We start from the raw sequence: 13620 nt of genomic DNA on the forward strand, positions 1-13620 counted from the left end.
TGAGCATGATAGCAATGGGAAGGAAATTCGGTTTCCTGTGCTGAATGCTGAGTACTTTTGCCGAGTGTCTCTGTCCTGTTGGCTGTCCGAACCATTCAACCAAGCCTCTGCCTTCCTTCCCTCGCTCCTCTGTAAAGTCAGAGATGTCGGTGCCACAGTTCCCTTCATCATGCCCTGTATCCTGTTGTTACTATTTGCAGCAGGTTAAAGGAATTTCCATTTCCCAGTGTCCCAGCATCATATGCTGATGATGTGAAAAAGGAAAAAGAACAAACATCTGGAGTCTAAACACTTGCTGAGATCAGGCTATTTTGAACCTCTTTTGTCCATTGTTGTTCTTTGTTCCCGTCTAATCTCAGTCTGGGATCTCCTCTGGAGATACGGAGGTTGCATCCCATGTCCTCCTGACCTCTCGTCTCGACCTCCACACTAAGAGCCCCGAAGAGATTTCTGGGAGACAAAATCTAGTTTATCTCATCTCTCCAGTGCAACGTGCACATCGGCCACTTTGTTTAGAAATCAGGAAAGACACAGAGATTACCACGTCCCTCGTTGCACTGGTGACGGTGGCTGGCGAGGGTCAAGTCTCTCCCAGTTACTAATTTTGGATGGAAAGCTTGAGAATTCAAATCTCCAGACTGATGTCCTGCTGACCCACGAGTGAACCTCGGCCAGTGTGTTTAGTGTGTGAATGGGAATCTTTGAAGTTTTTGTGATATTGTGCCATATTTTCATGTATTAACAACTGGTGATTTGAATTTTCACATAATTGATTTGATTAATTGTTCATCAGTGTCATATCAGCTGAAAAATAGCAAGAAATTACATTTTTTTGCTATTGCATTTAAAGCTGCTGCATTGTTGCAGTGATAGATTTTTTTTGTCCAATGCTGCATTTGCATCACTTTTCAAGTTCATACAGTGAACACACTGGAAAACAGCAACTCAAGTGTTAACTCCTGTCTGATGTTAGCATGCTAACCAGTTAGCCACAGCCCAGTTCATCAGCACCTTTATGGGAGTTGTATTAAAAAATTCCTCTGAACATGAGTCATGGTTTAGAAAGGGCAGCCGAAAAAACACTAATGCACATTTGGCCCGAACCTGAACTAGACTAAATGTTTAAATTGTGATCATATGCAACAGAGAAGAGACGATTAATGAAGCCTCATAGTTTTATAAACTGTCACTGATTTACTCGGTGCTGTGTGACATGTTGACTTGAGATTATTAAACATGCAGCTTAGAGACTTTACTAACTTTATAACCACACAGACTCTCAGACAGACAGGTTGCTGCATTCCTGTGAAGCCTCAGCTGTTTTTTTTTTTTTTTTTTTTTTTTTACTTCTTAATCACATCAATTACTAGCGGCTGCTTGCTGACAAAACACAATCCAGGTTCAGATTCTTCCGTTATCTCTGGAGGAGAACAGATGTTGCGGCGTAAGTGGACAATACATCAGGGTAATGTAGCCTGTCTGTCAGTTTGGCCCGGGCAGGGGGACAGAGGACGGAGGGGGGGGGGGGGGGGGGGGCACGGCCACGGCTTGGGCCACCCATGTGTGTGTACTGTATGAGTGGCACTGCCCCTGTGTTTGTGTGTGTGTGTAGTCTCCTGGGTACTGAGTTGCACAGAAGGACAAACTCTGGCAGCTGCAGTTATTCTGGATGAGGTCCTTGTTGTTGCACTGCTGGGGGGCCCTCAAGGTGGTCACACACACACACTGGAAACGCAGTTCTTCTCCCATTTGTGGGCAAAGGGCGGTTGTAACACAGCAGACAAAACACACAAACGTTTTAAAGGACACGTCTGGTTTCACCTGCGTGAACCTCGTCTCCATTCACAAACAGTGTGTGTGAGTGTCGGTGTGTGTGTGTGTGTGTGTCTGTGTGTGACCGTGCAACAATGAGCTCAGGGGTGGCCACCGTTCTGAAACGCCACCTCTGAATGGTCGTCGAGTCACTGACCGACTGCAGCCTCATTACTGCTGCCTGCCCCATGATGCTGCACTCTGTTGTACCAATAACAAGTGTGTTGCCGTGGAGAGCTGGCCGCTGCCGCTCCTCTTTAGGAAAGAGATATTGTGGCTTTGGGAGGGAGGGAGGGTTGAATGATGTCTTTTTCCTCACGCTGGCGGCTTCTAACTGATGCATCTTGTTTGTTTTGATGCTCCTCATAATAACGCACGCTGCACTGAGAGGAGATAGAGTACCTTTAAATCGGAGCTACATGTAAGATAATAGTTTAGTTCTGTTCCAAAACAAACACGACATCAGATCTTGTTGTTATTGGCAGGAGATTTAATTGTCCCGTGGTTTTTCCCCCAGATCTGAGAGTTTATTTGGACAAAGCTCGGTTGATCAGTGGCTTCCTGGTTGAACACTAGAGAGTATCCATATCAAATAATACCTCTCGTGGGATTCGTTAAACTCTTAAACGGTTTTATTTTCTGCTGGGATAATTCACCCAGTATATTCTGACTGAATGCTTCACAAACTTTGCTGTTTTTTTTCTTCTTCTTTTTTTTTTTACTCTCTGTTTCTTACATTTCTTTTTACTCTGATGTTTTTTCCTGTGCTGTTTTACAGTGATTGCTTTGTTTCAGTTGGTGATCACGGTCCGATCTACACACGTCGGCCTCTCACTCCGACAAGGATCTCAACATATCTGCAGGCTTTGATGTAGCGGATGCTTCATTAGCTTTAATTAGTTTGGGTCACTATTCACGAGGGAGACCTTAGATCATTTGGGTGGTGTGTGTGTGTGTGTGTATGTGTGTATGTGTGTGGGGTTGAGGGGGGGGGGTTGTTCTGTCATCTGTTTCCTGCTGGACTTTGTAGACTTTAAATCGTTTTACAGAAACTCCTGCCGACTCTGCACTTTCCTAACCTCATTTACCTGCTGCTCACCTGGCTGCAGCAGTTACAGGCAAATCGAAAAGCAAATAACACCGACTCCTTCCCCAATCCACTCTCCTCTGAAAGACATGCCTCAGCTACAATAATGGGAGAATGAGAAGGAATAAGTTGCTTTTTTTTGTTTCTTTGAATGTGCAGCTGTAAAACAGCTGGATCCAACACACTCACTTGATTATGAGGGAGCTGTTGTTCAAAAGTGTCTGTTGAAGTTTATGGAGTGGATTCATACAGAATCTGGATCAGAGCAGAGAAATCTATCTGACCAGCACAGCTCATGTGGAAGAAAAAATGTATTATTCAGTATTATTCCAGAAAAATGCTGAGTTTTGTTGTGATTGTCGCGGCAAATATCCTTGATTATGCGGTCTTTTCTTAAAAAATATGACGGAAGGTGCAGCGTTGTATTGATGCAATTTTATGCGATGAAATTGCAGTAACGTGATTTCGATGACGCGTGAAGTTCAGATTGGGGGCAATGGAAATGACACACACAGAGTACACAAAAGCGTGAAAGTGACGGTTTAGATCCCCAACATGTCAGTTTGTCCAAGTAACACCTTTTTGGAAACTTGCTCCGACGTTTTCGGAAATGTGAAGACCATCGGCTGGTCAAACTCTGTCGTCATCCCGGGGAGAAAGTGAGCCGATGAATTTCCCTGCTTAATGACTGTAGGAGCCAATATTGTGTTAAAGAGATAGTTAAGATTTTTGTTGTAGATTATGGTGTGTTTTATACTTTGGTATTTTTGTGTGATGCCATTACTGCCTTTTCTGCCTAGTGTCCGCACCTGGACTAGGCACTTTAACACATTGGAGGGCAGTTTAGAGGTGGATTAGCAGCAGTGCTCGGGACAGAGCAAAGAGGTTTTTTGACTGTTATATTTTACGTTTGTTACTGTGTTAGGATCTTGTTACAGCTGTTGAAGTGTCACCTGTGGACCTTTTTGTGGAATATCTTCATATGAGGAATGTAAGAGAAGCTTGGATGTATGCTGATGGAGATATTATACCTGGATGTACAGCAACGTGAAATAAAACTGCAAAGCGACGACGGGAGGAATAAAAAATGGTAACGAGTCAAGCCAATTGGACCCAGCCTACTTGTAATAACTTGAGTGTCTTTGAAAGTAAATTTAATGTTTGCCACTACAATGACTGTAGCCGAGCAGTGTCCAACTCTGCTCCCCCTGAGTTTTTTAAATCCACGTCTGCCGCCATTTTGGGGGAGCTTTTTTTTTTTTTTTAAATTGTCCCCTTGTGTGTGATTACTTTCAGAACTCAAAAGTAGTTCTTGTATTTTTCTCGATTTGACCAGTTGTTAGAGCCGTAGACTTCATAAAACTCATTCAACCAACCCTGTCTCCAATACAGTTATGATGAATCAAACCCTCGCCCACTGGATGCAATCTATTAGGATAGCGTTTAGTTTCTTCCGTGATCTCGGGTCTCCAGCTGCTCTGGGCGAGTTTGATACGTCAAACGGAGCAAAACCAAATCAGAACAGAGCGCAGGAATTCCGGGTTGGTATAGCTTTTCTTCCAATCGGCAAATCACATCCTGACCGTGATCTGCAGTCGTGAACTTTCCACGTGACATCTCCTTCAAACCACCTATTGTAGCAGCTGGCAAAAAGTAAAATTTGATGGGGGAAAAAAAGTGATTCAACCCCCTACAACCACGTTTCTCTAAAGGGACCGATTAATTTATGAGATAATAAAAGTTCCTTTTTTGGAACATTAGTCTAGAAAATCTGTTGTATCTACAGAAGTGTCTCTGTGTTAAAACCCACCCATGTCTCGGAGCGAGCGAGCTGACATTTCAGAGCGTGTCCCATGGTGTAGCCATCCAAGGCAGTGGAAGAATGAATGAGTCACCACAAAACAGAACATGGTCGTTGTTGCCGGTGCCAGGGCAGAGGGCATTACTTTTGGTTTAAAAAAAAAAAAAGGTTTTAATGGCACTTAGTTCTTTCCATTTAGGAGGGAAAACAGGAAACAGCTCCTCCCTATGTCTGTGCAAAAGTCCCAGGGTGGATGTGTCTGTGTGTGTGTGTCGGACAACAGAGATGTGAAGTGTGTGTTTAGTTTTGTAGGATATCCTCTTTGTTTGGTTGCGCCAAAGACGACTCACTTCTAAAGAGGCGCCCTCTGACCTTCTCTCCTTCACACTGCCGTGCAAACACACTTCCTTGCGCGCCTGCAGACAGACACTTGTTGAACTCATTAGTCAACAAAAAAAAAAAAAAATCCCAGCCCCCGTTGCCCCGTTAAGCATGAACATCCAGTGCATGTGGATGGATGGTAATGATTAGAGAGGAGCTGCTGATGATGTGAAATCGATGCTGACGTTTCTTAAGCTTCTTACTCAACTGTGATGACAAGTCTTGTTTTCATTCCTTGCTGTTATTTCATGTGTATTTCACTTTAAAGGGATAGTACAACATTTTGGCAAATTGTTCCCATTGCCATAATCCCTATAGTTTTAGCAGTAGGTTCGTTACCTTTAATTGTCGGTGCAAGCTACTTTTAGAACGGCGGAGCAGAGCCGTGAGCTGCTCAGAGCTACGCTACAGAGGCTAATGGGATTTCTTGGTTTCCCTCATCAAACTCATCAAATACACAATCCAACAACTCCAAAATGCTCTGGTGGACAAGTTGTGACCTGCACATTCACCACACTTTTGAGTGTTGTATGTTGTTTTAGAGGTAAATTAATGCAAAACATTAACGCATTGTCTTCAGGGACAGTTTTTCTGAGGGAAACCAAGAAATCCCATTAACCTTTGTAGCGTTAGCTGAGCAGCTCACGTCTCTGCTCCGCCGTTCTAAAAGTAGCTTGCACCGACAATTAAAGGCAACGAACCTACTGCTATGACTATAGGGATTTTGGCAATGGGCCAATTTGCCAAAATGTTGAACTATCCCTTTCACTCCTCCTGATTTTCTATTTCTGTAAAGACAACTCTCCTTTTTCCCCCCACTTTTCTGATTGTCACTTTCTATTTTTCTCTCCTCACTTCCAATCATTTCCTTTCTAACTTTTCCTGTAACTTTAACCCCTCTCCTCTGCACCTGCCTGGCTAACTTGACCCTCTTCCTCCTCCTCCTCCTCCTCCTCCTCCTCCCTTTGGTCCCTTGTGTCGCTTTTTCTTGTCTGATCCTTGACCTCTGGCTCCTGTTTGTGCCCCATCGACCCCTGCACCACGTCTCCTCTCCCCCCACTGTCTCTTGCTCTTTGCTTCTTGCCTCCACCCCTCCCACCCCTCATCGCTTGTCATTAGAGCTCTGGTTGGACTCTTCATATATGAGGAACATACAGAGCCCATCAGTCGAACCTGAAGAGAGTAAGTCCTCGTGCAACTTCTGTCCTTTTTTTTTCTTTCCTTTTCTTAATGCCGCCGGTTTCTCCCTCTTGTTTTTTTGGCACACTCTCCTGTCACCTGCTCCTCTCAGTTATGCAGCCCCCGTCTCCAAACACACTCTCAGATAACATACCAAGGAAGGACTCGGCTTGGGCATGTACAGTGTTCGAGTCCAGCGTGTCTTGTTTTTTTTTTCCCAAGTGTCCCGCAGGCGTCTCCCTGTGTTTTCTCGATGCCGGGAGGAGGGAAAAAATGATGGGGTTGTTCCATGGAGTAATGGGGTTCATGATGCTTTCTGAAAATATCTCTGTAAAGTTATCTTGGAATTACATAATAACACATCATTGTGGACAGGCAGCACTTCCACAATTTAATTTGAACTCATGCAGATGGCCCATCCCAGTGATACAAACCAGCTGTTGGACTGAATCACAACAACATTAGTATAGAGACATGATTTTTTTTTTATATAATGCTTGGTACTGCAAGCTGTGGGAGCTTTGTAGTTTAGTAGTGCCATTTATTCCCAAGAGCTCCCCAGAGGCCAGTGAGTGGACTTGGAGTCGGAGTCTTTTGGCCGGCCACCAGCAGAAGGGTTAAGTAGCAGGGGTCCTGTCTACATGAGTTAAGCTGAGAGAGAGAGGCAGCTGGCATCCGAATGTATACGACTGAGAAGACACAGAGAGATTGAGCAAGAGATGGAGATGAGAGAGAGAGAAAGAGGGAGAGAGAGGAAAAAGTGCAGGGAAGGCAGAAACGTCTATTATTAAAGATCTTCAGTGGGATCGGTGGTGCAGTCAGTCAGACAGTGCGGTTGGGCCTGGCTCTTACAGATTCCCGCTCTGCCTCCATGCCTCGTTCCCCGTCTCTGTGGCCGGCGCTGGGCCGACGCTGGGCCGGCGGCGTAGGCAGCGCTGCCTTGGGGAGCTGAAGGTCAAGCCCAACGCGGCCGGGCTTTAAAGGCCAGGCAGGGCTCACGGCTCAATCAAGTCTTTGTCTTGTGCATAGGCCTCCATGTGTTCAGAGGAGGAGGAGGAGGAGGGGGGCGTGGGGGGTCGGGTTGGGGTGGCAGGGGCAGGGGCAGGGGCAGGGGGGGGGTCGACCCTCGGCACAAAGCCGCCACAGTTCTGGTGAACAGCTTTAATAGCTAAATAAGTTTTTGAATTAAGAGCGTGGAATGCTATTTTTCCAGATTCTCTTTCTTTTCATCCCGTCCGTCATCTCCGCACTGTGACAGTTTCACCACCATTGATGGTAGCGTTGCTTGACAAGGGGATTCCCCCCCACCTCCCACTCCCACTCCTTCCCTCCCTCCCTCCCCCTCTCCTCCCCTCCCTCCTGCTGGTGGAAACAGTAAGTGATGTAAAGCAGAATGGGTCTCGGAGTAAAAGAGCGGCTCGTTAGCAGCAGGGCACGACTCTGCTCTCTAATCAAAGGATCTCAGGCGGCGGCGGTCCCACACACACACTCAAACACACACACACACACACACACACACTCGCCAGCTTGTAACGTCCGAAGCGGCGAGCTCAGAGAGAGTTGGGGCTACAAGCTGCTGCTGACCCGGCGGCGAGTACCCACTCAAGTGATTAGATTATATGCGGGTCAAATGAGGCGCTTTGATGGGAAACTTTGATGTTGCCCGTCTTTTAGTTCCTTATTCAGGCCGAACAATTATTCCTGTAAGTCTGAACAGTAACAGGCTGCAGAGCAAATACTCCGTGTTGGGCCGTGTCGGTGCCTGTAACTTCTGCTGTTACATGTTCGCCTCGCTGTGTGTTTTCATAGGCAGCGCTCAGTTTACTTTGTCATAAATGAGGCTTTTCCTCACTAGGAGCTTGACGTCTTGTAGAGCCAACGCTGTGTGTGTATGTGTGTGTGTGTGTGTGTGTGAGGAGACGGGATTCAGCAGCGTTAAGAGAGGACAGCTGTTTACAGACCCGGCTCAGGCAGCAGAGGCTCCCTACAGGCCTCTAACACAGTGAACACACAGCCTGAGTGTGAGACACAAAATCTTTGACTTTTAATTAAATAGCCCCTGGTAGGTATGATAAATGCATGTTGTCAGTATCCAAGCGTTCACGGATATTTAATTAACCGGGAAGCAGAAAAAAGTAGTAGGAACAGTATTCTGTGTAGTTTCTGCATGTTGTGTTGCATGTGAGTGCAGATTTATTGTATTTTTTGGGTTTTTTTGCATGTATGTTTGTAGCTACAGGCTCAGCACATACCTACTTATAACGCCACTCTTTGCTTTGGGCATTGCAAGTAAGTAGCATCTCACTGCAAGAAACAGTACAAATATTGACTTCCTGCCTAAACCCACACTGCCAGTCTGAAATCAGAGGCTGGCAGGCCCGCTCTAACAAAGTGTTGGCAGGAGTGTGAGAGTGGGGCGCCCCGCGGGCCCGGGCTATTTTAAGTTTCATGGGTTTAAGCCTGTGACATTGGAATTATAATAATACATCTGACATTTCTGATGATAATTAGCTACTCATATAGCTCATGGAGATCTGTCATACAGCCGATTACTGTATATACATAGAATTTGACAATATTGATAATATTTACTATTTTTACCCCATATGGAAAAAAAATTACTGCAGCTGAGTTAATCTGTTTTTGTCACAGTTAATCCTAAAGCTCAAAAGGCAACAGGACTTTAGAAACAGCAGCAGATCCTTTGAAACGACATGCTGATGAGCTGTGGAGTTGAAAATGGACTTGACTGTTTACATCTCCTCTCTCTGGAGCTCCGGTAACAACAGGTCGGTCGGTGTCAGCCAATCAGAAGAGTAGAGGCTCTGAGTCTCTCTACTGATTGGCTTACTCCTTCAGAGCTGATGGTGAACACTATCTGACAAGCTAGGATAGGATGGGCTCAGGTGGGCGGGGCTTCGGGCTTTGTTGTGACATCACAAAGTTACAGGAAGTCGGGACAACGTTGTAAAGCAGTTTCTGAATACATTTTCAGTGAACTCATTACTTTTACACTACATTATATGACCCAGACCTGCTTAATAATGCAGAAAATGTATGGAAATCTCACTTCATACAATTTGGGACCTTTATTGTGTTGATTACTAATTTTTTAAATTATTACCATTGTATAAAGTGGAGTTAGTCATTCTTTGCATGCCATAAAACACATAAAGCATGAAAATTATTCCTTGTGGTCTGTTGTGACCCACTTGTGTAGCAGATGGGTGTGTTTTTGCAGGACAACATGAGAGCTAGAAGAGAAGGGACCAAGGAGAGAAAGTGATTTATTCCACTTTGCAAAGAGAGAATCGAATTTTGTCTTTTCTCCTCTCGCTACATTTCCTCGGAGTGATTGCAGGGCAGGGTTCAGCCACATCGTAGCAGAGCTCAGTGCCTCACTCAAGGACACTTTAGTGGACGGCGCTGTAGAAGTGAAACCAACCATCTGCTTGGCAGAGTTTGAAAATAAATCAGATCACCAGAGAAAAAGCAGAAACAGGATTTATACTGGTGGGATTACCAAACGTCAAGCTAAAACATGGGCAACTAATTGCAGTTTGTGTGTGTGTTTCATGTCTGGAGATGTTCAACCAACTGACCTACATGTTTACTGACCAGTCAGTTAACACAGCCTCCCTGTAGGCCATTGATATAATCCCCACTGCTGTTCTTCTTCTTCTTCTACTTCTTCCTCTACTACTACTAGGGTTGCAAAATTCCGGGAATTTTCAAAGTTGGAAACTTTCCATGGGAATTAACGGGAATATATGGGAATAAACAGGAATAAATCCGAAATTTTAGTTTTTGATTGGGTGGGGAGAGGGCGGAGGAGCAATATTTTACTCAACATTCATGTTTTTGTTGTTCAGTAAAAGAGTAAAATTGATTGTTCATACAATAATTAGAACTTGACAAAGTTCTACTCCCAAATAAATCTGTTGAAATATCATGTTTTTTAATTGTATTATTTTGCATGGATGTCTGCTTATGATAAAACTAAATATTTACATTTATGTTTGGATTTGATATAGTTTGTTTAAATTACCCCCAATTTCCAGTTAATTCCCAATAATTCCCATGGAAAGTTTCCAATTTGGAATATTTCCAAAATTCCCCAGCTTAACTTCCCATGGAAAGTTTCTGGAAATGTTCCGCCCCTTTGCAACCCTAACTACTACTAATACTACCATGATAACTTCCACTTCTTATATCACTTCTACTTCATCTACATCTTCGTCTTCTGCAGCTGCTTGTCTGTAGCGATGCTGACTCACCCTCCAGCTCTCTGATATCATCGGCCTTCAGTCCGGAGTGGACCTTTGCTGCTTTGACTGATCACTTAATACTGTGTGTCTGAATGTTTGTATTGATTACGTCTTCACTTTTCACTGTGCAACAAAGCAGCTTTATCAGCAGCTGTTTGAACATGTTGCGTACACGTCTCCATGTAGGACGGAGGAAGAGGAGGAGGAGGAGGAGGAGGAGGAGGAAGACATGCCTTGATGCTGTAATTTCATGGTCATATATTTGAGGGCCTGTGTCAGCGTGTGCCTCTTGTTAGCTCCTCTGCGCGGAGCGGCGCTGCAGTTGTCGGTCTCGGTGCAGACCCGACCACAATTGAGATATGGAAATAGACGCCATAATTTGTATGTGGCTCTCATTTAAGCCACAGTCATGCTTTTCAGTTTTTACTCTCAGCTATAAGCAACCAAAGGCTTTCCTAAGGGAATTAATTTCCAAACACTATCCCGTATCAGATCGCTGCCTTTTAATAGATTTAGCAACTCCAATCTGGCTTCACAGTATAACGCTGAGCCTGTGGTCGTTGTGTCTGTTATTGTGTGGTCTCTCTAGCTGACAGATTCTCCTCCCTTCTCTGTGTTTCTAGTTTATTACAGAGCTCTCGTCAACTTCACCGACTCCCTGGTCTACAGCCCTGAGCTGGAGGACATCTTCTCCTCGGCCTTTCATGAGATCTCTGAAGCGGTGGTGGACACGGTACGTCCTTTCCCTTTTGTAGGATAAACTCCACTGAAACGTGCTTGTGTGTGAGCTCTAAAGTTACCTTATAAGGCTTAGGCAAGTAATTTATGACTGTGCTGGTTTAAGCGTGTATGTGTGTGTGTGTTGAAAATTATGCTTGTTTATTCCAACTTATGCGAGTCTGGTTTTCTCTCCACAGCTGGAGTCCGAATACAACAGGATTCCAGGTGTCCAGACAGTCAACGTGGTCCTCATTAAGTAAGTACACGAATCCTTTAAATCACACTATGAGACGCCACAAGTAGAGACCCTGCAGCTGCCTCTGCCTGGTGATATTTCTCTTTTCTCTTTTGCCAAACTGCACAAGGCCAGTGTGCAGAGAAACTTAAAGGGATAGTTCACATTTTGGCAAAATTGCTATTTCCATAATCCCTATAGTCATAGCAGTAGGTTCGTTAGTTACCTTTAATTGTTGTTGCAAGCTGTTTTTCGATCAGCGGGGCAGAGCCGTGAGCTGCTCAGAGCTACGCTACAAAGGCTAATGGGATTTCTTGGTTTCCCCCATCAAACTCATCAAATACACAATCCAACGACTCCAAAACGCTCTGGTGGACAAGTTGTGACCTGCACATTCACCACGCTATGAGATAATAACAGAACGTTACGAGACGAGTTGTTTGAGGCAAATGCGTAACCGAAACTACATTTCAGACACGGTAGTTCTGAGTAATAACATAATTATATGTTATTATCTCATAGCGTGGAGGTCACAACTTGTCCATGAGAGTGTTTTGGAATTGTTGGATTGTGTATTTAGTTTGATATGGGAAACGTGGAAATACCATACTCCCCCACCGATCAAAAAACAGCTTGCACCAACATATAAAGGTAACAAACCTACCCCTAAGACTCCAGGGATAATGGCAATGGGCTATTTGCCAAAATGTTGAACTATCCCTTTAACCTCTGAAACTTTACCTCTGAGTCTGCTGCACAGCCTCACCACCAGACCTTTGTTGCTCTCTGCAGGAAGATAATAAGAGACGACGGCGTGGACGTGTTTGTGGAGATGGACGTGGGCTCAGAGAACAACAGCGACGACGAACTGATCCGCAGCGTGCTCTACAACGTGGTCAAGGAGGGCGCCATCGCTTCCTACGTCACCTCGGTCCAGGGCTTTCAGTTCAGGCGGCTCGGGGAAGGTAAGACCTCAGCAGATAAGGGACCCATGGACCCGTAACACACCGACTCCAGAAGTTTGTTTGCAGAATATATTTGAGGCCCAGCAGAGCGGTATAGGCGGTGTCCTTAACGTTTTCCCTCTGGTTTCTAGCTCAACCTTTGCCTCCTGTGAAGCCTTTAGCGGTGCCAGGTTTGTACTGCCGTGCCAGGGTAACTGCTGCTGCATGGTCACTGAGCCGACTGTACTGTAGAAACTGTACCACTCTTTAGAGGGAACAGTCGAGCATTTCCTAGAATTTTTTTTTTTTTTTTACCATGACTTTTTTTGCGTCATGTGCTAGCAGTTGGTTGTGTGGTCTGGGGAATGTTTTTGCATGGAAGCACCAGTGTAAAGTTAGACGCTCCTCCTGAGTGTGGCCCCCTGAAGCCCAGTAGAAGTGCACAGTGGATAAGGAGGAGGTCCTTTGCATGGCATGGAGTCCGAGTCCGAGTAGAAAAGCTGCTGTTCACGTAAACCAACTTTTTGGTTTGGAGTCAGTCAGCTTTGTACACAGGCATGAGATCAGTGTAGTGATGATTTTATATGACATGGTTTCCATCTGTGTCACTACTGTATGTGTGTCTTGTATAGTCTATTGGTCCAGTAGTCCGTATGTCTGATTTATATCTTGTAATTAGTTCCTGTTATTAGTAATTAGTGTTTCCCATAGTTAGTTTAGTCTAGTCTGTGTCCAGCCCAGTGTGTGTGTGTGGTCTAATATAAATCTCATATACATGTGGACATCAAATCTATGAATCTGTGGAACTCGTCTGTCTATTTATCTAGTCCCTCTAGTCTCTGTGTCTAGTTTGCCTCCTCTAGTCTGTCTGGTTTTGTCAGGCTTATGTCCAGTCTTGTGCAGCCTGCTTAGTCTGCTAGTCCAGAATCTAGTCTTTGTCTAGTTTTTCTAGTCTGTACTAGTCCTGTGCTGTGTCTTATATAGATTGTTCTTGTCTTTTCTAGCCTGTAGGATTAGTTAAGTCTAATGCATCCACCTCTAGTTTGTCTCATCTGTCTGTGTGTTTATTACCTGTCAGGTTGGGTTAGTTAAAGCACAGCATGAGTTTGACACCCAATAGAAAAACAGTGCAAAAGAAAAATTTATAAAAATGTAATATATGTAAAGTATCTCACAGATCTCAGCTGATGTTA

General features: G+C 44.6%; 1 protein-coding gene across 1 annotated transcript in view; it reads left to right on the forward strand.

The window, feature by feature from the left end:
• The window catches only part of hspg2 (heparan sulfate proteoglycan 2), a 108974-nt gene that overhangs the window by 35471 nt on the left and 59883 nt on the right, over positions 1-13620 (forward strand). Inside the window, 5 exon segments of the mRNA XM_083975730.1 lie at positions 6201-6263; positions 11152-11261; positions 11446-11504; positions 12276-12448; positions 12580-12618. Of these exon segments, the coding sequence (XP_083831856.1) occupies positions 6201-6263; positions 11152-11261; positions 11446-11504; positions 12276-12448; positions 12580-12618 (444 nt within the window).

The sequence above is a fragment of the Trachurus trachurus genome, assembly GCF_905171665.1.
Source record: "Trachurus trachurus genome assembly, chromosome: 7".
NCBI lineage: Eukaryota > Metazoa > Chordata > Actinopteri > Carangiformes > Carangidae > Trachurus > Trachurus trachurus.